This window comes from Dipodomys spectabilis, unplaced genomic scaffold, assembly GCF_019054845.1.
Source record: "Dipodomys spectabilis isolate Male_0828 unplaced genomic scaffold, ASM1905484v1 ptg000234l, whole genome shotgun sequence".
Classification (NCBI taxonomy): Eukaryota; Metazoa; Chordata; class Mammalia; order Rodentia; family Heteromyidae; genus Dipodomys; species Dipodomys spectabilis.
In genome coordinates, this window is record NW_024870911.1 from 13,419,855 (window position 1) to 13,446,578 (window position 26,724).

The 26,724-nt window shown below is 35.7% G+C and overlaps 1 protein-coding gene across 4 annotated transcripts in view; it reads right to left on the bottom strand.

The window, feature by feature from the left end:
* Nucleotides 1-26,724, bottom strand: part of Usp15 (ubiquitin specific peptidase 15) — a 102,687-nt gene that overhangs the window by 4,582 nt on the left and 71,381 nt on the right. For 2 of the 4 annotated variants that reach the window (XM_042698609.1, XM_042698610.1), the window contains 12 exons: nucleotides 15,246-15,419; nucleotides 11,882-12,040; nucleotides 11,577-11,801; nucleotides 8,171-8,254; nucleotides 7,986-8,080; nucleotides 7,714-7,905; nucleotides 5,941-6,056; nucleotides 5,554-5,826; nucleotides 4,447-4,517; nucleotides 3,967-4,082; nucleotides 3,214-3,363; nucleotides 752-855 (listed from right to left, as the gene is read on the bottom strand). In XM_042698609.1, the coding sequence (XP_042554543.1) occupies nucleotides 752-855; nucleotides 3,214-3,363; nucleotides 3,967-4,082; nucleotides 4,447-4,517; nucleotides 5,554-5,826; nucleotides 5,941-6,056; nucleotides 7,714-7,905; nucleotides 7,986-8,080; nucleotides 8,171-8,254; nucleotides 11,577-11,801; nucleotides 11,882-12,040; nucleotides 15,246-15,419 (1,759 nt within the window). Of the gene's footprint in view, nucleotides 1-751; nucleotides 856-3,213; nucleotides 3,364-3,966; nucleotides 4,083-4,446; nucleotides 4,518-5,553; nucleotides 5,827-5,940; nucleotides 6,057-7,713; nucleotides 7,906-7,985; nucleotides 8,081-8,170; nucleotides 8,255-11,576; nucleotides 11,802-11,881; nucleotides 12,041-15,245; nucleotides 15,420-23,759; nucleotides 23,906-26,724 lie in introns of those variants that run through there. The other 2 variants (XM_042698611.1, XR_006150483.1) reach the window with 2 other exon arrangements.

The window sequence follows — 26,724 nt, forward strand, 5'->3', positions numbered from 1 at the left end:
ATGGGTACATAATAAGAAAAAGTCAAAATATACACAAAAGAAAAAAGAAAGCTCAGTAGACCAATAATCATGACATAAACATAAATAGAACAGATCCTAGGAATGAAAAAATCTATCAAGTAGAGAGTTTAGACCATTAAGTCAAGCTGGATAGTAATCTGACTGCACTTACTCATATGAATCAAGACATCATACTTCTAGGTACAGAGTTCAAAATCTTACAATATAGATCACAAACAATCACATTTATCGGTCTTATGGTGATAGGACAAAAGCAATTTGGGTATCTTACTAGATAAGTAGGGAGAAACAACACAGTATGTGTAAAACCATGAATGGTGAGAAGCAATGGACTCAGACAAATGAATCATGGACAAGTCTGAAGCATCAAGAGAAACCTATAGCATTAATGAAATCTATAGTACTGTTGGTTATGTATGTAAACAGATATATATGTTTAAATGAGCATATGTAAGAAAGAGGAAGAATGAAGAGGTACCCCAACCAAACCAAAAATGCTTCTTCCTATTTCTTCAGCTAAGGGGTAGGACTAACTCCATCCTCTCTATATCTGATAAAATAAGGTTAAAAGCCAACTCATTCATTAATCAACACTGAACAACTATTATTTTAAACATACACCTAAAATGTTATCTTTAAGAAGCAGTAAATATCTTAATGAAAAAGTCAAGGGTTAAACATTATGATTTGAGTATTTAAACATTATGATTTGAGTTAAATGCAAACTTACAATGGCCTCCTCCCATCCCTCCATAGTGGTTAGAAACAGCAATCAAATTATAGCGGCAGGGACCTGCATTTGGATTAATGAGGAATTCTGACATATCCAAATCACTGTTAGAAAGAGAAATCAAGTTACTTTTATGTTTCCCTAAATACAATAACTTCTTTTATAAAGTCTACTTCATTCTGCCAGTGTTTTTGACTCACACACACACACACACACACACACACACACACACACACACACACACACCCCTACCTATATATCTCTTGATAGTTACAAAAAAATTATCAAAGGCTTATAAAACCAATTATACAGGGCTATAAAGGTGTCTCAATGGTAGAGTGCTTACTTTGCATGCATGAGGTGCTGGATTCAATTTCTCAGCACCACATAAGTAGAAAAAGCCCGAAGTGGCGCTATGGCTCAAGTGGTAGAGTGCTAGCTTTTAGCTGAAGAGCTCAAGGACAGCACCGAGGCCCAGAGTTCAAGCCCCACAACTGACAAAACAAAACAAAACAACCCCCCCCCCCAAAAAAAAAACCCAAACAAATTATACATATCTTCAAGACATTAGAACATTTTGGGAAAAATTTTCTGAAGAGTTGAGAATTTAGCTGGGCACCAGTGGCTCACACCTGTAATCCTAGCTACTCAGGAGTCTGAGATCTGAGGACTGCCATTCAAAGCCAGCCCTGGCAGGACTCTTATCTCTAAATTAACCACCAGAAAACTGGAAGTGGCGCTGTGGCTCAAGTGGTAGAGTGTTAGCCTTGAGCTGAAGAGCTCAAGGACATTGCCCAGGTCAAGTTCAAGTCCCACCAAAAAAAAAAAAAAAAAGAGTTGAGAATTTAAAAATGTCCCATTGAATGATGCTATTCAGATTCATATTTTCATGAGGACATATTTCTCAGTGTACCAAGAAAAACTTATCAATCAGCTACAATGGCCATTTTTCATTTTCAAGTCATTTTTAGGAATGATTTATGCTAAGTAAAATAATAGTAAAAAATAACTTTCTTATTTTTATTTAATGGCCTTTTCTGCTTATGTGGCACTGAGGAATCGAACCCAGGGCCTCATGCATGCAAGGCAAGCACTCTACCACTGAGCCACCTTCCCCAAAAGTTATAAGACAACTTTTTAAAAATAAAAACATACTAATCCCTTTTTGTTTTACATTTTCATGATTTTGATGACCTACATACAGGAAATAGGCAGCATCCTTTGAATAGAACTACTTGTTTATAATATGTTGTGCATGAACCTGGAACACGACCATCTTGTAAGTAGTTTATCATTTCTGATTACTGTTCTTATACTTGCATCATTGAAAAGCAACAATGATAATTTCAAGCATACATCTTTGACATTGTCAAAATTCTGTATTTCAGAAAAATTTGGCTTATACTTCTGTTGAAGAGAAAATGACCTCCACAATGTCCATCTCTGCCCCTTTAGCCCAATGTGGCTCCTACGCTGTGATTCTATTGTCTCATCTACCAAGTGTTGGGATTCTATGCATGTTCTACCACACCTGGCTATGACCTTTTGTTTTCAGGTGAATAATGGCAAAATCTTTTCAATTTTACATTTATAAATTCCAACTCAAATGGGCAATCCAATGAATATTTTCACCTTTACAAAATCTGTATTTATATTTCACCATCTATATAATTTCATTTATCTGTAGCTCTTTAGACATACTTGCTTTAAGTACTTTTCCCACTTATAGTTTCAAGTAAATACTGGATCATAAGTATTGAAATATGAGTCATATGTTCCCTTTTATAAAATGCAATATTAGGTTCTTTTGGTATGATACTACACATATTGTATGATATAGCAAATAGAGCTAACATTTAATATCATCCTTCTAAGCAATTTCACTATTCTTGCATATCATTTTAGGTTTTGGAAAGGTATTTAGGAACATTTGATAAGTAATGATGAAATAACTCATAGAGGGCTGGGAAGGTGGCTCAGTGGTAGAGCGCTTGCCTTGCATGCATGAGGCCCTGGGTTCGATTCCCCAGCACCACATGAGCAAAAAGAAAAAAAGCCAGAAGTGGTGCTGTGGCTCAAGTGGTAGAGCGCTAGCCTTGAGCTGAAGAGCTGAGGGACAGCACCCAGGCCCAGAGTTCAGGCCCCACAACTGGATCCCCCCCCCAAAAAAAAAATTCATAGAAAAAATAATCTCTAAGTCCAAATAGTGTCTTATATCAATGAACCTATAAAGTAATACAACATAATGAGTTATATTTAACTTTTTTTTAAAGTATATTTTCTTTTTGGAAAACCTAAGAATAAAAATTACAAAATTCCAAACCTCAGAACTGTAACTCCTCAAAAATAAAATCATCAATTGAAATTAGATCCAATAATACATGATGCTTATTTAGTAAGTATAGTAACAGAAAGCATCAAATAGCTTTGAGAAAAGCTTATTCAGTATAATTTAAACTTACTTGACAGGAAAATCAACTAAAGTATCTAATTTGTCTCTCATGTATCGACTATAAGAAAATCGCTTGAGATGTACCACAAGTACTGGAGGCAGTGACCATAAATCCAATTTTTTTGTGGCTTGCTGATGTTCTTTACAATTTGGACAATACCTAAAGACAAGAATAAATATTTAATGATTGATTGAGGTACAAACAAATAACAATTTCCATTAGTGAAACAACAAATCAAAATATGTGTGAGAAGTTCTACAATTTTTTTCACTGAGTATTATATACCTAATATTATGCCAGCAAAAAAATTCCGATTAATTTTATCTTCAAAACTTTTTTTAACCATTATAATTTAACATATAAAAAAATCAAAGAAATGGAAAAAGATTATTAATGGTTTAGTACAATAAAAAAAGACATGGATATATCAAATGTGTGCTGAGATAGAGGCATTAGAAAATCTCAAAACTTCTAGTTCTAATACAATTATACAACAAAATGCATTACTAATCTTCCTAAAAAATTTATCACAAAATAGTGTCATGGCTAAGAATTACTTGATAAGAAATTATTAATTATTGAGATGAAAGCTTACCACTGTAATAATACTTTTGCATATATTCCCATCCCTACTATAGACTTTATAACAAAAGGAAATGCTTATTACTTAAAATGCTTAAGAGAATTTATTAGCCACCTTTTCAACGTGATATAGCCCAGAATGTTTAAAAAAAATGAGAAATATTTAACTTTGTCACTTACCAGGGATCTTCAGCACCTAGCTTTTCTTTTGTTGTAAAAAGCTCAATGCAATCTTTTAACTTCACAAAAGGCTTTTTAGGAGGTTTATATTCCACACTTTCATGTTTTTCAAAATCCTAAAGAGAAGTATTTCTTGAGTTAAGAGAACAAATGAAACAAATGCTTACTATGAATAATAATGAAAACTCCTAAATTTTTAAAAAAGAATCACAAAGTTTATTTCTGCTGAGCTTTATATCATACTTCTTAATATTTCCTGAATAAAACTATGTGACGATTAAAACAGGTAAGTAGGAAACCATATTCAAACCTAACTCTCTACCTTAAAACCCAGAAAGATTCATGACTTACTTTTTTAAACTGGAAAAATAAATAAATTTGATGGAAACAAAGGAGTATGATAAAAGAGTATGATTAATTCTAATAATCAAAAGAAAGTAAATCAGGAGGAGGTAAAAAAAGTAGTGAATGATAACTTACCTCAGCAGCATTTTCATCAAAGTATCTTTTTTTCAAATCAGGATCCCAATCCAAGGCAAGAAAAGATCTTTCTAAGGTAGAAATGCATTTTTTTCTTTTAAAATGTATACATTTTAGGGTATACATTTATTTACAATCAATATATTTATGTGTCAGCAAATATAGCAGTAAAAGTAGCTATATTTATTTGCACTAGGTGATTTGGGCCAATGAAATAATTCAAGAATTCACCACCACAACAAAAAGATACAAAGAATCTTAGGACAGGATGCTCAGCTCCACTGGTAGTGTGCCAGCCAGAAGCGTAAAAATCTAAGAGCTAATGAGGCCTTTGACAGCCAGGCCCTGTACTATGGTGGAGAAGCTGGGGATCCCCACTGAGGTGAACCCCTTGGGGGCACCGTGGCCCTAGGCCGCCCCCTGGGCTGCACGTGGGTACGCCAGGTGGTCCCGCTGCAAGCTGAAATGCCGTGGAAACAGGGCCTACAGTGTGGTGTCCATGTGCATCGGGACCAGCATGGGTGCCGCTGCTGTCTTCGAATACCCTGGAAACTGAGGCCCTGCTGGCGTTCGTGAACTCCCTGTCCTTTGTGGACTACGGGACTGCAGACATGATCCAGGAGCCTGAGCCCTCCCTCGCCAGGTGGGGTTTGGGGGCATCTCAGCACATCTAATTCAGAAAATCTGAAGGCAGCTTGCACGGCCCTCAAGAGGTGAGCATAGGGTGGTCCTCACCAGACCTTTTCATCGGACACAAGTTGGTGTGGGCCTGTGCCTGGGCTGGCATGTAATTGTGGGGACAGTGGGCTCTGGATGTGGGCTGCCCTGGGTGGAAAAAATGTGCTCCATCACTTTGAAAAAAAAAAAAAAAAAAAGCTAAGAGCTCAAGACCCTAAGTACAAGCTACAGGAATATGAAAGCTTAGTGATAAATTCAGCCTTACTTTATTAAACATTGACACTTAGGCATTAAGGCCTTTCATTTAAACTCTCAGATAAATAAATGGCATTTTTCACAATAGGGCTGAATTTCATTAATTTTACCCAATAAACAAGACAACACTTCACAGTGCTGTAATTAGTCAGACAATTTTTCACAAATACTTACCATCTAGCCTAAGCTGCCTATCATCAAATCTTATATGCCTGGTATCATCCTTGATGTAACTGATATCAGTATTGCCTAAGTTGTTGAACTGGAATGTAAACAATCGCTTTTTGTGTCCCGTGAATTGACCTTTGCAAGTATCTTCAGTACACAATCCATTTTCAGAATCATTATCTCCTCCTACTGAGTCTTCAGACTGACTGTTTTCATTCTCTGAGGGAAGTTCTTGATCTTGGCTGGATTCATCATCTGGTTCATCTGTTTCCATTTCACCTAATTTTAGATATTAGACATCTCTGAATAAACTCAGTGAGGTATATACATATAGTTTCTCAAGACCCAACATATCTTTAATATTGAAGTGAGAAAATTTCAGGAAAATCTTACTTGGTGAGCCTTCTTCATGTATGCCATTTGGGCCATTTCCATTAATATTTTGGTCCTTACAGCAATGCAGGGATCCTTCAGTTTCTTCAGTTTCAGTAGATATTTTGACATACCGGCTTATATAAAAATAGAAAACAAGTTCAGTTATACAAAGCCTAAAATTAACACGTGTTCTTTAGTGGATTCAAAAGATCATAATTACATTTTACAAAAGATCATAATTACAATTTACTATTTATTTTTTGGTGGGTCATGGGGTGTGAATTCTGGTTCTGGGCGCTGTCCCTCAGCTCTTCAGCTCAAGGCTAGTGCTCTACCACTTGAGCCACAGAGCCACTTCTGGCTTTTTTTGCTTATGTGGTGCTGAGGAATTGAACCCAGGGCCTAATGCATGCAAAGTAAGCACTCTACCACTGAGCTACCTTCCCAGCCCCTTTGTTTTTGTCTTTTTTTTTTTTTTCCTTTTTTTTTTGGGGGGGGGGGGGGAGGAGGGGGCTTGGGCGCTATCCCTGCATTCTTTTGCTCAAGACAAGTGCTCTACCACTTGAGCCACAGTGCCACTTCCTGTATTTTGTCTTTTTAATCAGTTATTTCTTTTTGTTGTTGTTGGCCATGGGGCTTGAACTCAGGGCCTGGGCACTGTCCTGAGCTCTTTTGCTCAAAGCTAGTGCTTTACCAACTTGAACCAGAGCTCCATTTCCAGTGTTTGAGCAGTTAACTGGTGCTAAGAGTCTCACGGGGACTTTTCTGTCTAGGCTGGCTTAGAATCTCAATCCTTAGATCTCAAAATGCTAGGTAGTTAGGATTATGCATGAGGCACTGGTGCCCAGCCAGAATTAGTTACTTCTAAGGTTTTATTCTTTTATAAGGTTAGAAATGTGTACCAAATAAGTTTCAACTTTAAAAGATCATCATTTAGATGATATTGTTAATAACACTGTTGACATAATGTGGTGTGTGTGTGTGTGATTACTGGAGTTTGACCTCAGGGCCTCGAGTAGTTAGGCAGGTGCTCTACTTACTTGCACCATGCCTATAGCCCTTAATACTTTTTAGTTATTTTTAGGTAGGATGTCAAGTTCTTTGGGCTAGGCTAGATTGCCCTCCTACTTATATCTCCTCATAGTTGGATGATAGGTGCACATCACCATATTCAGCCTTTTTTTTTGAGATAGGATCTTGCTTTTTGTCTGGACTGATCTTGACAGTGTTCCTGAAGATCTCTGTTAGGTATTATAGGTGTGAGTTACTATGCCTGGCCCAATAATGTGATCTTTATGCAGGGATCAGGAAACTATAATAGCTAAGTACGAGAAAAAAAAAATACTAAATATGTCAAGTACCAAGGATTAAAAAAAGAGTGACCAAAATGCATTTGCAATCACTTTATAATTCAAATCAAGGCTTTTAGGAAGGCCATTAAAAAAAAAAATGGGCATCTTACTATCAAATTGTGTACGTTCAATAGTTAAATAAGACTATTAAAGATAAAATCTGACATCTTATGATTTCAGGATATATATTAGAGTTATAAATTCTTATTTCAAATATAAATTTTTGGTACTGGGTTAAGACTTTATGCTTCCTGGGTTTGAAGCTTTGTTTTATATCATCAAGAAAGTAAATGAGATGTAATCTGATTTTTAACATTATTACCTCTCTAAACAAAGTAGAAATAATATAGACATCACATTTATCTATCTACTTTATATTTTATTCTTTTTAAACATTTTTTATTCTTTTTTTTCCTCTGTGGAATTGTCTAGCACTTACCACATTCTCAAAAGCAGGAGATTATAAAGTTTATCTTCAGTATTGTTTCGTGGTACAGCCATAAGAAAAGGTTGGCCAAAAAGTGAAGAACCAGTATGATGGGTATAACTTGAGTGTCTGAATTTTTCTCTTAGGCAAACAGGAATAACCACATGTTCAGTATCTTCTGTCCTATTGATGTTAATTTCAAAGCTAGAAAAACAATACTGGCCATTAATTCTTTTTTCTTTTCATTTTTTTAAGAATATTTTGCAAACCAATTTTATACTTACACATAAATATCATCCCGTTCCATGATACTACTAAGATTTTCATCCATCGCAAATATCCTGTGAAATCTATGATTGTATATATCAGTAACTATCATCTAAAAGGAAATAAATTTCTATTAAGTTGGTTTTACAACACTGAAAAACAAAATATCAACTTACATAATTTAACCTTAGAAACATCTTACCTTATCTGATGGTACTCCTGACAAAACAGATAATGCCGTACAAAGATCTAGTATATTTCCAATTTTAGGGACAACCACTTTGTACTAAAAAAAACAAAACAAAAACAAAAAACCAAACAAACCAACAAACAAAATATAATTAAGTTAGTACCTTGGAAAAAACAGATGAGACTACCTCACGGCAGCTTCATTTGGCATTTGGCTCAGTGTTTTTAACCCCATCTTGCCATCATCCTGGGTAAAAATGTTCATATGGATATGTCCTAGACTATTGCTCCTTAGCTCTTCAAGTCAAACGCCTACACCTGGCATCCAAGTGTAATCAACTTCCTGGAGCTGTCATCACCAGAAACAGCTTCAGTTCTGATACCTTAATCTCTAACAGATTACAAAGTGACCAATTTATTTTTTTTACTTTTTCTAGAGACTTCTTCTTATCTGTTCTGAATTTGCATAAAGATGTCTAGTCCTAATGACTTTCCGTTTTCTCCCTTAGGGTCTCATGTCTTTCCCTCCAGACTGCATGTTCTTCATCACTTCAGCTATTCCACTGGAAAAGCTTTATTCTCTGTTACTCTGTCCTACTGTTGCTGAGTTTCTTAGAGCTGTTCAGACGTACTGGAAAAAAATCTCTCATCATTAAAAGGCCAGTGTGCTATAAATCCATAACTCCCAATCTCAAGTGATTCTCTACCACTGCCCCCAAATAATTCTGTTATCATTTATTTGCTTATTTTCTCAATAACTTAAAAAAAAAATCTAACATTCATTAAGTTTCTTATGTCACCATTTCTTTCACTAACAAAGCACCTATTTTTTGCCAAGGACACAGAAGCTGCAAATTGGGGGGGGGGGGGGGGGGGAAATCTCCTACTTTCTGTCCTCTTACAAACTTATTTGAATAAAAATATATAAATATATACTTACATATAATATATAATACATTATATTATGTATATATAGGTTTCTCTCTTTTTGCCTTGTCTCTTGCAACACATGGAAAGACAGGTATTTTATTCCCCTTTTAAGCTAACTCTGCATCTATTTCCTGAATCTTATCTAACTTTGCTTTTCTGAGACCTAAACCAGCCATCATCCCTTTTTTTTCTGTTTTGACTTTCCCCCTGTCTCTCTCTTTCCCTTTGTGGTTACCAGAGTTTGAACTCGGGTCTCTGCTTAGCTTTCACAGCTGATACTCTACCACTTGAGCTATGTCTCCAGCCCAGCTTCCAGTCTTGACTTTTCTTCCTAGCCTAGTCTCAGCCTCCCAAGTAGCTAGGATTATAGGTACCTGGCTATGTTGCTTCTATTGTGTAAACATTATGATATATTTTTATCAAAAAGCAAATCTAAACTAAAACTAATACCTCACGGTTTTCCATGTAATAATTTCCTCTTCAATCATTTTCCTATCTTCTCTGCTTTATAAATAACTTTGTCTACAATATTTAAATCAATTACCATAACTTTCTTACCTACCATTCCCTTCTCAGTCCATGTCTGGCTTTTTTCTTCACCTATCTTCTAGGTTTCCCAAAATATTATACCGTCCTTATTTTACCTATCTTTCTGTACCATGATTCTCATTACTCATTCCATCCTTTAAAACTTCCTAGAACACTACTACTTCTTTTTCTCCTGCTGTGACAATACTTTCTGCTTCAAGCTCTTCTCTAGTGTTTATTAATTCTACACTCACTTCTTATACTGGGTGATAGTGTAACTTGACTTGCTTTTGGCCAGTCTTAGACTGATGCTCTAGGTAGAATTATTAATAATGGCCCCTTTTGTTTTCAAGAGAGTTCTAGTTTAAATGCTAAATCTTTTTTTTTGTTTTTTTGGTCGGTCATGGGGCTTGAACACTGGACCTGAGCACTGTTCCTGAGCTCTTCAGCTCAAGGCTAGTGTTCTGTCACTTTAAGCCACAGCACTACTTCTGGTTTTCTGGTGGTTAATTGGTGGTAAAAATCTCACAGACTTTCCTGCCTGGGCTGGCTTTGAACCGAGATCCTCAGATCTCAGCCTCCTGAGTAGCTAGGATCACAGGCATGAGCTTAGATGCTAAATCTTAAGAGTCACCTCATATGATCTCATCTTTCTAAAACCTATCATCTTCATAGAGCTCACTGCTCAATTTAAATCTCAAACACAATCTGCCCTTCAGTCTAAATATATAAACTCACTGAATATTGGATTATCTTCACCTAAATTCTGTATTTCAAAGTCAACATATATAAAATTAAACACAAGACTAGATCATGCTAAGCTATCATTCTCAATACTGAAACAAACTTCTTTTCACATCTGTTCTTAGGGAAAACCATTAAAAGAAACAGCATATTATCTCTTCAATTTTTCAGTCTAGTATATCTGACATCATCTTTGAATATACTTCCACATTTTCAATGAGTTCTTCATCAAACTGCCAACCTGACTCTAATCATTACCCCTCCCCTCCATGTTAGATGGGGATTGGACCCAGGGCTTCATGCATACTAGGCCAAATGCTCTACCACTAAAATACCTACCGCTCCTAAAAGTACTTCTGTGTACCTGCTCCTGCTGTTTGTCATCTTAACATTGCAAAAGTTTCTTAGATGGTCTAATTACTTTGGATTTAAACCATTTTTATTTGTGTTCTAGGCAGAATCTTCTTTTTCATATACAAATCTAGCTAAATAATCTCTATACTTTTAACAACCTTTAGTGATTCTTCTTAACCTCAATGAAGTCTGAACTTCCTATCACTGTATCAAGGATCTATATGATTCTAGCTCTTGCTTATCCTATTAACAATTTGTAGATTTCAGAAGTAGGCCATGTCTGCCAGGTATTGGTAGCTCATGCTTAGCTATTCAGGAGGCTAAAACCTGGAGCACTGCAATTCAAAGCCAGTTTGGGCAGAAAAGGCCCCACTTCCAATTAACCAGCCTTAAAAGCTGGACTGGAGGTATGTATCAGTTCGTAGAGCATCAGTCAAGAGCAAGCAAGCTACACAAGGCACTGAGCTCAAGACCTATTACCTGGAAGTTGGGGGGGGCAAGAGGGAATGAACTTTATAGATGGCATTTTCTTGGCTTATGATGCTTTCATTTCCAGCTTTCACCTGATTATAATCAGGAATCATAGCAGGCATTAATGCCAGTTTAGTAGATTACTCTGCCTGTGTATTGTAGTACCCTACCATGGTACTTTTATCACAACAACAAACTTCTTGAGAATAAGGAGTAGAAACACGTTCTTATTTTTGTGGTATTGAGGTGATTTCAGGGCCTAGAACTTGATAGATATGTGCTCTACCATGAGCCCTATCTCCAGCTCTTGACAACTAATCATTTATAACAAAGACAAATATTCATTTGTTTTAAATAAGAATAAAAAATGCAAAGAAAATAGTATTACTGACCTGCATAGGTTTAGTAAGGGGGTCCATTCTAACTAAATACACTTCCAAGGTCCGTTCTTTTTTCATGGGCAATGGAAGCGTCAAATAACAAAAAGGATCAAATGTTACTGAAATCTTCGCACATTCTGGACAAACTAAAGTTGACTTAAAAAGGCCATGAAATATGTCCACAATGATAGAATCATTTCTTTTTAAATGGTTTTCCCAGGCTTCTTCAGCAACCACCTATAAGGAAAATAAGACAACAATTACAAAGAAGTATTAGAGAATTTTAACAATGGTAACAATAGTATCATGAAATATACCTTATCTGGCCTTCCATCAGCATCTTTTAACTGGATATATGGTTTTTTCCTAATTCTATTTAAATCTTCATGTAGTCCGTCCAATAGGAAAGCTAATAGTTCTTGACAGTCTTGCTGCTGATATCCAGAGAACTGAGGTGCAAAACGTCCTACTTGCGTCTGTAAGAAAAGCAAAACTATAAAATCAGAGACACGGTGTCTTAAGTAGTATATACTTGATCCTTCATTGTCCTGGACTGTACATTTGAGAATTTGCCTCCTTACTAAGGTCTATTTGTAAGCTTCAAATGAAATTTTGATATTTTTACAGTCATTTGTAGATATTCTGAGTGGCAAAAAATTGAGTCATCTGATGTGCATATTCCCATCTGAGTAACAAGGCGACACTGCTGTTTCAGCTGTTAAACTACAAAAAACAAATGGCTTTTTTTTTTTTTTTGGTCGGTCTTGGGGGCTGAACTCGGCCTGGGCACTGTGCCTCAGCTCTTCAGCTCAAGGCTATAGTGCCATACCACTTGAGCCACGGCGTCACTTCTGGCTTCTTTCTGCTTATGCGGTGCTGAGGAATTGAACCCAGGGCCTCATGCACGTGAGGCAAGCATTCTACCACAGGCCAACTTCCCAGCCCAACAAGTGGCTTTTATGATTTATTTAGTACTATTCTTTTTTTTTTCCTCCACACATTTTTTTTCTGTTTTAGGTTGATTATTTCGGTATTCAAAATAGCCCCCCCCCACATAGTGTTCAAGTGACTACTTTAAATATACTTCACATGGGAAAGTTAGATCAAGCACGAGTCACAATGCTGCTAGCTGTGAATTCAGTGTTAATGAATGTAAAATACATATGAAGTAAAGGATCTCTGAACAGAAAAACACATGAAGTTATACATTGGCTAGATGATGAAAATGTGACCAAAGGCTTGGTAGGATCAAACCTTGTATTTTCCTTAGGTGCAACTGTTCAGTATTTTAAAAATTTTAAGGAATAAAACTATTGTGAACAATAAAAACTGACTATATAAGCCATGTACTGATGGCTCACACCTGTAACCCTAGCTATTCAGAAAGCTGAGATCTGAGGATCACCATTCAAAACCAGCCAGGACAGGAAAGTCCATGACACTCTTATTTCCAATTAACCACCAGAAAAAACTGAAGTAGTGCTGTGGTTTAAAGTGGTAGAGCACTAGCTTTTAGCAAAATATCCCAGGGACAGTGCCTAGGCCCTGAGTCTAAGCCCTATGACTGACAAAAATATTAACAAACCCCACAAAAGACACTAATTATATACAAAATATAAACAGATGTTTTCTTTTGTTTTGTATGCCCAATAAGCATTCAGTGGATCATAACTGGGACAAAATAGATCAACACACAGAATTCTTAAACTACAGCTGGTGCAGTGGCACACGACTATAGTTCTAGCATTTGGGATGCTAGAAGGGCAGGAATTGCTTGGACCTAAGAGTTTGAGACCAGACTGTGTAACAAAACAAGATCCCTCTCAAACACAACTACACTGATAGATATTTATTATCTATAAATAAAATGTGTTAATCAATACTTGGGTTTAGTATATTTCCTTCTCATTATTTGCTGCTTCCTTGTTTTTCAACTTACTTTCTTTTTTTTTGCATGTGATAAACAGAGTTTGAACTCAGCTTTGTACTTACTAGCCAGGCACACTACCAACTGAGCCACATACCCAACCCTTTTTGTTTTAGTTATTATTTTTTTTTGTCAGTTGTAGGGCTTGAACTCTGGGCCTGGGCCCTGTCCCTGCACTCTTCAGCTCAAGGCAAGCCTTCTACCGCTTGAGCCACAGTGCCACTCCGGTTTTCTGGTGGTTTATTGGAGATAAGAGTCTCATGGATGATCCTGGCTGGGCTGGCTTTGAAACCGTGATCCTCAAATCTCAGCCTCATGAGTAGCTAGGATTACAGGTGTTTTAGTTAATTTAAGGTAGGGTCTCATGTTTTTTGTTTTGTTTTTCTCCAGAGATTGACCTGGACCATTATCCTCCCTATTTATAGCACATCACATAGCTGGGATGACAGTTATGTGCAGTAGCTTAATGAGTGAGATGGGGACTTGCTTTTTGTCCAGGCTGGCCTATAACTATCTCTGCCTTCCAAGTAGCTGGGATTACATGTATGAACCACTGTAACTGGCCTCCAACCTTCTTTATTCTTAGCTCTATGTCTTCCTATTGTCTCCTCTTGAAAAAGTCCAGCAAGTAGAAAATAAAGACAGGTTCTCTTTTACTATATTACTATATATATTATATTATCACACACATATACATAATTACATATCTAAAAGCATTATGAAATAAGATGTAAAAATGTTGACTTGATAAATGAAGAGAATATTGTGAAAATATTGTACACTTGAGACTTAAAATTCAGGTACACTTTGCTCTGGATCACTAGAAACAAACCACCAAACTCCCATTGTGTATACAAACAGGATAAATCTCAGAGATAACATATTCATATATGTTCGCTCTAGTCATTGTCTCACCAAGTATTTTTTAAATAATATTGAAGTGCAATTATATAAATCACAGTGAAGTGCTGCATATTTATGCAAAATTTAAAGGGATAAAAATCTAGCAAAAATAATTAGAGATCAGGGTTGAGAGATGGGTAAGTTAAGAATGAAAAAGAAAGCAAATGCAGAGGTACTTTGATTTATCGGTTGCTTTTTATTTTGCAAGAACTAGTATACTGATAACAAAATGTTGCATAGTAGATGGACTAAATGAAAGCCAATTCCTTATTTAAGTTTAAAATTTTCAAATTAGTCAATGATACCATAAGGAAAACTCTAACATTATAAAGCTATACTTAATTCTTAATTTGAATGATTAAATTATTTTGGGTTTTGTTCTATGAAGCAACTAATTCACAAATATGGATAAACTTACAAGCTTAAGAATTATATTGACAATACATTTAATTATTATTCAGTAGTTGTTTTGCAAACGCTTCATTTCAATAAATTTTAAAAGTTGCAAGGACTACCAAAATATATTTTGTTCTTAGACTTCTATGGTATGCCCAAGTTTAGATTTTTTACATTTGTATAAAACATACAGGCAGAGATGAGGCAGTTTTGTCTTTTCCCATTTGCTTCCCTTTGCCCCATATCCTATACAACATTTTTGTAACTTGATCACCTATGTTAATCCCCTGCCCTGAATTTTTAATACCACAGAATGTGCTATATTTTTATGTAATATATTCTTTTGGAGGACCACAAACCATATAAAACTAGCTTTCATCCCTTCTATCTAAGAATGAACTTTCATCCTTTGAGAATGATATCTCCCTCATTGAGAATTCATTAACCACACTAACCTTAAATGCTCTTGGAGTGACGTAGCTAAACTTTCCAGACCACATTTGCTTGATCAGTTCAGCATATGATTTAGCTATTTCACCTCTCATTCCTAAGGGATTGTCAAAATTCAGTTCTTCTTGATACTTATCATTGAGGAAATATTCAGTAAGTGGAGGTGTGTTGCTCAAACACTGCAAAAAATAAAATATATTCCTTAAAACATGTTATGAGAGAAACAAGTTGATCAGTCATAATATATAAAAATATATAAATGGTCTATTATAATAAGTATCTAGTCAAACACTCAATTGATGCAATTAGCTAATCACGTCCTATATTTGCAATGTTACTTACAAGAAGTAAAAAGCTGCTATTTGTACTAAAAAATACGAATATGCATACAAACTGTCTGTTAACTGTGAGAGAAATTTATTTTCTCTTTTTAGCTGACTGCTAGAAATTATGGATTATCTGTATGCAGGCATCTGTAAATTAACCTGAGTAGGTAAAAACTGAAATACAGTGCAACAACTTAACTTGAAATAGATGCAATTAGCTTTTGCTATGCATGGACTCAACTGCAGATAGAAAAATATTTGGAAAAAAACTGTTGTCTGCATTGATATATATTCTTAAAGGTAAAAATTATTATTAAAATAGTAACAAATGCTTTAGCTTTTTCTCTTCATGGAATGTTAAAATACACGGATACACAAAGATGACAGTATTACTGCTTCCAGCGTCAATTCCTTATAATAACCTTCCTTTTGGTAATCCAGCTTTAGAATGAGATAGTACAGACTAGCTGAGCCCGAGAAAACTTTAGTAACATGAACTGTGTTGTCTTTTACTTTTTCCAGCTCTTAACTTATGGGAAAAATAAAAACAACAAATATATCAGTACTCCAAGAAAGATCTTTTCCATTCTGAATCAGTAATTTAATATTTAAAATAAAATACATGGTAGTATAGTGTATCCATAATATTTTATTTCAGGATGGAATATTTTAAGTCAATGATACTATATAATTTTATTTTGATATGTACCAATACTATTTTATTAATAAAAAGCCTAGAATATATAATGTCTGACAAAAAGTCATATGGGTAACCACTCTTACTATGCAGAAGATACCTGCCTTGGAGTCAAGTGACAAAGTAATAGAATGAGAAGCAAGCTGCTTGCATTTAACATATTAAAAACCCACTCTTATGCGATCTTGGAAAGTAAAGCTATGTTGAAGCTTGCTTTCCACTGCTTAAACAGATTTATAGTGATAAAAAGTTCAGCCCTTAGTGACCAAAACAAAAACAAAAACATGGGTTATCTTAGATATAAAATTTGTCTATAAGTCATGTCATTTAGATAAAATTCCAGAACAAGCATATTTCTTAATTTTTCAACTAAATTATGATGCTTTATTTTGTGGTTTCAATTACAAATCAACTTAGGTTTATTAATCAATTATAATATCTACTTAGCAGTTTTTCTATAATGCTTTCTAAACTGGTAGTCTGGCTGCTACTCTGAAGATGATACAGTGTTTTCCCTGTATCATGAAATTTGTTACTAAGCAATTCTTATAAAGTTTAAAATGTTTAGGGTTATCCATACAAGCCTTGAGTCTTTTAATATATGGTTCCCAATATAAAAACAACCTATGTGAAGCAAAAGAGGGGAAAAGCAAAAGAGGGGAAAGATTGTTCTTTACCTTTCTTTTTCATTTTATACTCTTACATTCATCTTATAATCTTACATTCCTTTTTGTTTTTAAATTTCTTTTTTGTTGTTGTTGTTGTTGGTTGTAGGACTTCTGGGCTTGGGCGCTATCCCTTAGCTCTTCAGCTCAAGGCTAGTGCTCTACCATTTGAGCCAGAGTGTCACTTCCAGTGTTTTCAGTGGTTTATTGGAGATAGAGTTTCATGGACATTCCTGCCTGGGCTGGCTTTGAACAGCAACCTTCAGATCTCAGCCTCTTGATTAGCTAGGATTATAGGCAAAAACCACTGGCACCCAGCTTTACATTCCTTTTGAATCTCATTTTTTCTTGCTTTTTTAAAAAAATATATGTCATTTTAATTATAAACCCAGCACTTGAGGATAGGAAATGCAGTTAAAATATACGTTGGTTACACAGAGTAGAAACACCATCACCAGTGTCATCTGACTTAGCGTGAATAGTATTGATTAAGCAGAAAGTCAGGAAACAATTTCTATCCATTAGTCCTCAAATCTTTATGTCTGATCAGCTCAGAGTTCTAACTAAAAATATAACATTCTACTACAGTCTATTAACATAGTTACACAAAGACTAATTTATAGCTCTACCAAAATATCTCAAAGAATCAAGCTGTGCAATTATGAATAAGTTTTGAGCTTCATTCACACTTATTTACTTTTTTTTTTTTGTTCAGCTGTGGGGTTTGAACTCTGGACCTGGGTGTTGACACTGACCTGGAGCTCTTTAGCTCAAGGTGGGCACTCTACCACTTGAGCCACAGTGCCAGTTCCGGTTCTCTGGTGGTTAATTGGAGATAAGAGTCTCACAAACTTTCCTGCTCTGGCTGGCTCTGAACCTCTGAACCGTGATCCTCAGATCTCAGCCTCCTGAGTAGCTAAGATTACAGGCGTGAGCCACTAGTGCCCTGCCACACTTAAATATTCAAATACATCCTTATCTTGCAAAGTGCTTCCAAGTACAAATGGAAAAAATGTTAGTTTTCCAACAGCAACCAGAGATCTTTCAAAATGTACATCTGATCATGTTACTTCCTTGTTGTACCAGGGGTGAGAACCTTTTACAGCAGGGGTATTTGGATATTTATAACATATTTATAGGCTATACCAAAACTATCAACACAGGCAGACAGCAGCATCCAGCTGACATGGGAAATGTTCCCCCCATACTTGTCAACCCTTTAATACTTCCCTTGTTACCAGATTAGAATGCCAAATCCTTACATGGATCTGATTTTGTTTATATCTCATCCTTTGTTCTTTTTACTTTCCATGCATTCTCACATTCTGTAAGTTGCAACTTTCTACTCAAAATTTATCTTTTTTTTTTTTTTTTGGGGGGGGGGGGGGGGGAGTCCAGTCATGGGGCCTGAACTCTGAGCCTGGGCGCTGTCCCTCAGCTCTTCAGCTCAAGGCTAGCGCTCTACCACTTGAGTCACAGCGCCACTTCCGGCTTTTTTCTTTTTGCTTATATGGTGCTGAGGAATCAAACCCAGGGCCTCATGCATGCAAGGCAAGCGCTCTACCACTGAGCCACCTTCCCAGCCCCTCAAAATTTATCTTTGTTACCTTACTTTTCCCTAGAATCTCTTAATGTTTCCAGTTCTATATTTCTACTATGCTTACTGTTCACTTTTATCACACCATCAATTTTATAACATACTGCAACATCTAGATAGTTTGTCTTGTGAAACAGACCTCAATGAGGTCTCATATCTTTTTATATTTCCATATCATATTTCTATATATTACCATATCATTGGGCACTTAGTACGTGTACAATAAAAACTGCTTTTGCCTGTATTTATTAATGCATTTATTCTCCCAGTGTTTTACTCTTTTCTTTAAATGCTTAATAGAGTAGTAATTTTGTCAAATGAAGTATTACTAAATGAGGCAAAATACATTTGCTTGAAATGAATACTTTCAGAAGTACCTTCAAGTAGTGAAAATAAAAAATCACAAGGGTAGTATATGTTAGAAACTTTTCCATTTTCTTTCTTTGGTTTTCATTTATCTACTTATCTGGCTTTGTAGAGCCTCTGAGTTGATGTTTTAGACCAACTCTTTTTTTTTTTCTTTTTGGTTGGTTGTGGGGCTTGAACTCTGGGTCTGAGCACTGTCCCTGAGTTCTTCACCTCCAGGTGAGCATTCTATCACTTGAGTCTCAGAGCCACTTCCGGTTTTCTGATGGTTTTATTGGAGATCAGAGTCTCTTATCTCTAATTAGCCACCAGAAAACCGGAAGTGGCCCTGTGGCTCAAGTGGTAGAGCACTACTCTTGAGCTTAAGAGCTGAGGGACAGTGCCCAGGCCCAGAGTTCAAGCCCCATGAACAACAAAACAAAGAGTATCATGGACTTTCCTGCCCAGGCTGGCTTTGGATCTCGATCCTCATATCTCAGCCTCCTGAGTAGCTAGGATTATAGGCATGAACCACCAGTGCCTAGCCTAGACCACTCTTAGCATCCTTTTTCTTTTTTTCTTTTTTCTTTTTCTTTTTTTTTTAAAGGAATTGGCATTTGTACTAAGGGACTTGCACTCTACTGCATAAAACACACCATTACACCTATTTATTTCAGACAGACAGATGTTGTATTTGATCCATTTACCTCTGCCTCTGGCACAGCAGAGATGACAGGCATGTATTATGATACCTAGCTCTGTGTGTGTGTGTACACACGCGCGCGGGTGAGTGCATGTGCGTGGGTGCGTGCATGCATGTGCTGGTAATGAGAGAGACTTGAGCTCAGGGCCTTGTGCTCTTTCTTGGCTTTTTTTGCCCAAGGCTGGCACTTTACTACTTGAGACACATTTCCACTTCCAGCTTTTTGTTGGTTAATTGGAGATAAGAGTCTCTCAGATTGGTCTACCTAGGCTGGCTTCCAACTTCAAACCTCAATTCTCAGATCTCAGTCTCCTGAGTAGTTAGGATTATTATCTCTATACCAGCTTTTTTGTATGTGTACTGGTCCTGGGCCTTGAACCCAGGTCCTGGATCCCTCAGCTTTTTAGCTCAAGGCTGGGGTTTTACCACTGAGTCACAGCTCCACTTCTGGCTTTCTTTTCTTGGTTGTTAATTGGAAATAAGAATCTCCCTCTTTCCTGTCTGGTATGGCTTTGAACCTGAACCTCTATCCTCAGATTTAAGAGTAGTTAGGATTACAGGCATGAGCCATCAGTGCCCAGCAGGTGGCTTACTTTTTTGTGACTGGGTTTTGCTGGCTTTTCTTCAAACTTCTTTTCCTAGGCTGGCCTCCAACCATAATTCTGCCCTCTTTGCCTCTTGTCTACCTACGATTACAATAGTATACCAACATGTCTGGCTCCGAGCACTTATATCTATCCTGACAAATGCTAATTTGAAACAGATTATAATTCAGTATCAACTAACTAATCAATAGTTTTGATATGACTATCATCTCTGAAGGTACTTAAGTGAAAGGTATCTGGTCCTAAGAAAGACAAAAGTCCTACTAAGTCCTATTAAGAAACAAACTCTCAAGCTACATTTCTTTAAATAATTTGTACAGACACATAAAAACACAGAAATTCAGTCCAGTATAATTGTTAATAGTTAAAAATGGATGCTACACTTTTCTTCCTAATCTTAAAAATAGGATAGGAGTCAGTGGCACTGTGGCTAAATTGGGAGAGTGCTAGCCTTGAGTTGAGCTGAAGAGCACAGGGACAGTGCCCAGGCCCAGAGCTCAAGCCCCAAGACTGACAGGAAAAAAAAAAAAAAAAAAAGGATAGGAGTTAACTAGTTTTGAAACATTATATGGCGCCCGGCTTCCTTCAACCTTTTCATATGAAACTATCTTAGAGAAAGAGGTATCGTTGACACTTGTGAAGAAACTGGACACTTGTACTGGTTGCCATTAATGTACATGTTTTAAAGACTTTCATTATTTGATCGGAGTTTTTAAGTATTTATGTTCAAGATTCTTCTGATATGAAAGTATCATTTTCCTACTGAACTATCCTAACTCAATTCCTTTTTTTTTTTTTTCTGTCGGTTGTGGGGCTTGAACTCTGGGCCTGGGCACTGTCCCTCAGCTTGTCAGCTCAAGGCAAGCGCTCTACCACTTGAGTCACAGTGCCACTTCCAGTTTTCTAGTGGTTAATTGGAGATGAGTCTCATGTACTTTCCTACCCTATCTGTCTTTGAACCAACCCCAATCCTCAGATCTCAGCCTTCCCAGTAGCCAGGATTGCAAGTGTGAGCCACTGGTGCCTGGCAAACGATTCCTTTTTTAAAGATATAATATTAAAAACATGAAATTCCCCTTTCAACCTGGAAGTCTGAATAATCTGCTCTGGACTAAGTCATACAACATGGATTGTACTTTTGTGCATACATACTTCTTACTTTCACTGGCTTCTGGGAAAGTAAAATGGAACAAGACTCAATTTTTTTGGGGGGAGGCAGAGGGGTGTTGGTCATGGGGCTTGAACTCTGGGCCTGGGCGCTGTTCCTCAGCTCTTCAGTTCAAAGCAAGCACTCTGCCGCTTGAGCCACAGCACCACTTCCAGGTTTCTGGTTCCAGATAAGAGTCTCACGGATTTTCCCACCTGGGCTGGCTTGGAACCTCGACCCTCAGATCTCAGCCTCCTGAGTAGCTAGGATAACATGCGTGAGCCACCAGCGCCCAGCAAGACTCAATGGTTTATGATATTTCAGCAAAAAACTGAGACTAAGACACTGTTGTGTTTTGTGACATCTTGACTAGTCTCATGTTATTTGGATCTATTATGCACTTGCTAATTTATTGAAGTTCAACTACCTACCACTGACAAGTGTCAGGAGAATTAGATCTTACACTCATCTTCAGCACAAGGCCCAAATATGTAGCAATCAGAAAGTATTCATTTTTTTTCCAGACAGCCTTTCACTCTGTAGTCTATGCTGGCCTAAAACTCATGATCCTTCTGCCTCCACTTTCTAAATACTGAGAATTACACACATATATATATATATATCTTAGGCCACATTTTGTTTCTATCATAACTGTGCTTGAGAGTTGCTCCTAAAATTAAGTAAAATGTCTTCACTATTATGCTAAATAACCAGAAGAAAAAGATTCTGTACTTAACTCCCACTCAATGCACAGAAAAACTATGGAAACTTCTAATAAAGAGGTAATAAATGCACTTTTTAAATATTAAATGTTTATATTTATTTATTTATTTTGGTTTGGTCGTGGGGCTTGAACTCTGGGCTTGGGCACTGTCCCTGTACTCTTCAGCTCAAGGTGAACACTCTACCGCTTGAGCCACAGCGCCACTTCCGGTTTTCTAGTGATTTATTGGAGGTAAGAGTCTCACCGCCTTTCCTGCCCGGGCTGGCTTTGAACCGTAATCCTCAGATCTCAGCCTCCTGAGTAGCTAGGATTACAGGCATGAGCTACCGACTCCCGGCTTATATTTAATTTTTAAAAGATCTTTATTCAAGTTAATAGTGTATAAAATTGGCAACAACCTTGAAGTTTAAGGATTTAAAATGAAATTTGAAGAAATAAACTACAATGAGAATGTGTTGATTCAGGTAGAATGGGAAGAGTGTTTGGTATATGAATAAGCCAATTGTTTAATGAGATAGGATTAATAAATATCTGTTCCTCAAAATACTTTTGTGGCACTTAGATGTTATAGCATATACATCTTTTATTGGAAACTGAAAAAAATAAGATTATTCTTAAATTTGAATTAGTATCCTGAAGATATCCTTAACTTAATATATTGAATTGAGCCTTTGAAATATACTCTTCTCCTTAGAATCTTCTTCTCCTATAAGTAATCCCTAGTTATTCTTTAACATTCTATAGCATCTGCTTAATGTTATATCTTCTCCAGCACCTCAAGGAAAGACTTAAGTCTTCCTTCCTCTAGGCTATATACCTTTAACTAATTTATAGTACAGATAAATCTCTTATTCCTCTTTGTACCTTAGAGGATTTAAAGCAATGCCTACTACATAATTCAAAAATAAGCGAACAAAACTTGTATCATAAAAAAGACTGGAAGTCGTCCTTAAAGAGACTCACAACAATGGGAAAGTAAACTGAAAAGAATATCTAAACTACATTCTGTTATACTCTAACCTATCCAAAATAACATCAACAAATACATAATGCCTGAAGTAAGTTTTCTTAAGGAAATTACCCCAATAAGTATCAAGGTATATCTATAGAAGTTTAAGACATGTGAAGCAAATACATTTTTATGAATGTTTTCCCTGAAATCAGATACAAAACTTCTAAATAAAAACCTTCCAAATACATTTCTCATCCAAAGGATATTCTGCTACATGTTGAATATACACAGACCTTTATACACTGTCTATGAAGAGCTGTATTAAATATCCAAATATTGAAAAAGTATTATCTATAAAAAACTTACTCATTATAAACTTCCTTCCTTTAACCAATATACTACAACTAGAGTAGTATATAAAATTTGGTTTTCTTTCATTATTTACTAGAAAGATGGAGTGTATAAATAGATATATGCATAAAACCTATTGTTTATACATTATTTGTTTTTACATTATTTGAAAGTAAAAATATTTTGCTAATTATATTCTGATTAGTAACACTAAATTTTCTAGAATTTTCTGAAAAAAGTGACACATGTAGAAGTTTCAATTTGTATTTCACTATAAACTTCTACTATATAGAAATAGTCAAATAAAGTCCTACCATATAACCAAATCTCAAGTCTGTAATCAACATTTTAGGAAATAAATAATAGCCATCCCATAACTTGTAATAAAACTGGAATTTCCCCAGTACCTGGAAAATAGCCAAAGTAATCCCCTTCAAAAAGAGAAAGTTGTCTTTTGTAATGCTGAATATGAACCACTCCCTTTCTGTTCAGGTGCTCCAGAAGCCCAATTCTCAAGTGATCATGTATGCTCACTATTTTAGTAAACCGGTAACTAGAACAGGAAAGAAAACAAACTTAATTTTTGATTACCTAAAGCTTCTGAGTTGTGTAATTCATTTTATAACTGAGCAAAATGTAATGCCACTAGACACCCTTTTATAAAACAACTACACCTTCAAACTGATCAATACTAAAAATAAAAATAAAATCTAAACTAAGGGATTTGTTCTTATTTTCTTAATGATTAAAAAAAATAAAATGAAGTAATCCATGTTTAAAGCACTTTTAAAATACCCTCCAATGTTTTTTTCTGGATTTTAAAGATATAGAATTTTCAGATTTAAATGTAAATTGTTTTCCAATTTGTCATGACCACAGTATTATGAAAAGGTACTGTTTAATTCCAAAACATTCTGTTAATTCCAGGATGTAGGCTCTAGTTCTGTAATGAAACAGGATGAAACTGGAAAGTATGATGTAAACTTTTACAATGCGGAGTCATAAGCAGAAGTATATCTTTTTGTCAAATAGATTAAAAAACGTTTTGCTTAAAATTAATTGATATTCTTATTTTTTTTGTTAAATTTCTTCTAGGAATGTCAAATCTGATTAGATTTTTGAGAGATCAACTCCGAGGATCTCCCCATATTTTGTAAGAGTAAATACAAGTACTGGCCATTTAGTTTTACATTTTTCTTCAAGACTAAAAAAGTAAATTTAAAGATGTAAAATAGCTATTAATTTTCTTCCTATTTAAAAAATTTTAGTACTTCCCCCACCATATTAGTTAGCAGAGTATTTATTTAAAATACTGAAATTTTCATGATGTAAACATGTTCCTAAAGGCAAGACTTTTGAGTTGGAGAAGCATGATGTTCTGATACTTTATTATTATAACCTGTGGTTCCTAGTCTGATGACATGGACAAAATTAAATTTCACTGAAAAGTGGCACTGTTGTACCTTCCTTCAAATTTCATTGTGTTGCTTCTTTATACACTTACTTAATATCAATAAAATATTATTACTACAACTCTAGAAAGATTGGGCAACTAACTGGTGGCTCATACTTGTAATCCTAGCTACTCAGGAGGCTGAGATCTGAGGATCACCATTCAAAGCCAGCCTGGGCAGAAAGTCTGTGACATTCTTTATCTCCAATTAATCACCAGAAAACGGAAGTGGCACTACGGCAAGTGGTAGAGCATTTGATTGAGCCAAAGAGCTTAGGGATAGTGCACCAAGGCTCCAAATTCTAGCCCACAACCAACAAAAAGTAACAAAAACCAAAACACAAAAAAAACCTCTAGAAAGTCTGAGAACTGATAGGATATAAGTTGTTTGCTAACAAAGAAATGTCATCTTATTTTGTTTTTTGAAAGGTAACTGCATGTCAAAAAATGAATGCTGTATTAATGTAAGACCAGATTTCACCACTTAGCAGTCATGATTATGTTGACCACTGATTTTCATATTGAAAGATTCCCTGTGTGATACAAATAATTTTGAAAGTCTCAGTGATAATAATGGTTATTATATTACCAAGGTTATAAAGTTCAGATGTGTAATTAAAGGAGGTTTAAAAACTACTAGACTATGACAGAAATGGTCTAATTTAATTTTTTTTATTTTAACATGAGAATATTTCTGAGTGATTTAAAAAATGTTTTGATATTCACTCTATGGACAGAATGCTAAATGTTCTAAAAACACTTAACAGTGTAAGATATATATGTAGCTTATGAATAAAATTTTAATGTTAAATAACATCTAATCTATTAAAAATTCCAAACTGATTTACAAGGAAATGAATGTCAATTTTAACTTTTGGAAAACAAGATAGTCAAAGAATTTAATTTAATTAAAATCTTTTTTTTGGGGGGGGGGTGTTGATCTTAGGGCTTGAACTCTGGGCATGGGTGCTATCCTTCAGCTCTACCACTTGAGCCACAGCTCCACTTTCCATTTTCTGAGTGGTTTATTGGAGATAAAAGTCTTGCAGACTTTCCTGCCCAGACTGGCTTTGAACCATGGTCTTCAGATCTCAGCCTCCTATGTAGCTAGGATTACAGGCAAGAGCCACCGACGCCCAGCAATTAATATTTTCTTTAAGAGAAACAAACAAGTCACATCCTTCTCTATACTACTTCATTATACCAGGCCCACAACTGACAAATATTTAAGCCAACTTGAAATAGAAATGTAAACATCATATAATAACATGAACTATGAAGGTTTTTAACTATTTTCATAATCACAAAACGTGTTTATCTAAATAATCACTTAACAAATATTATGGAAAGATCACTATTTCAAGAGTCCATAAAGTATACCAAATAATGTCCTAAAATATTTTTTCATATCCCTCACTGTAAAAGCCTTTAAGGAACTATTTCAATTGTAGCGCAAGCATGATCTTCCAAGCTATAACTGACATGGCAGTACAATTCATAATTCATAATTTACTATTTTTTTATTGGTCAGTTGTAGGGTTTGAATTCAGGGCCTGGGCACTATTCCTGAGCCTCTTTGTGCTCAAGGCTAGTGTTACTTGAGCCACAGTGCCACTTCCAACAGTGCACTCCACATACTATCAGACTGGTTACATTTGTGGAGCATAAGCTAGGTCATTTCTTGGATTTTATAAATGTTCATAGTTCTTTCATTTTTCAGTTGCAAGAAGTAGATATTATGCGCTATAATTCTTTTAAAAGTTTTGTGTAGTTCAGACATCTTTAGAATTATTACTAGTACAGATCAAATTCTAAACTCTTGTGGGAAACTATATGTGTGACTTAGGGTGCAAACAAAATAGTGGTAGGGGTTGAAACAGGGTCTTGTGCCACCACCCAAACCATAGTCCCAAGTTATT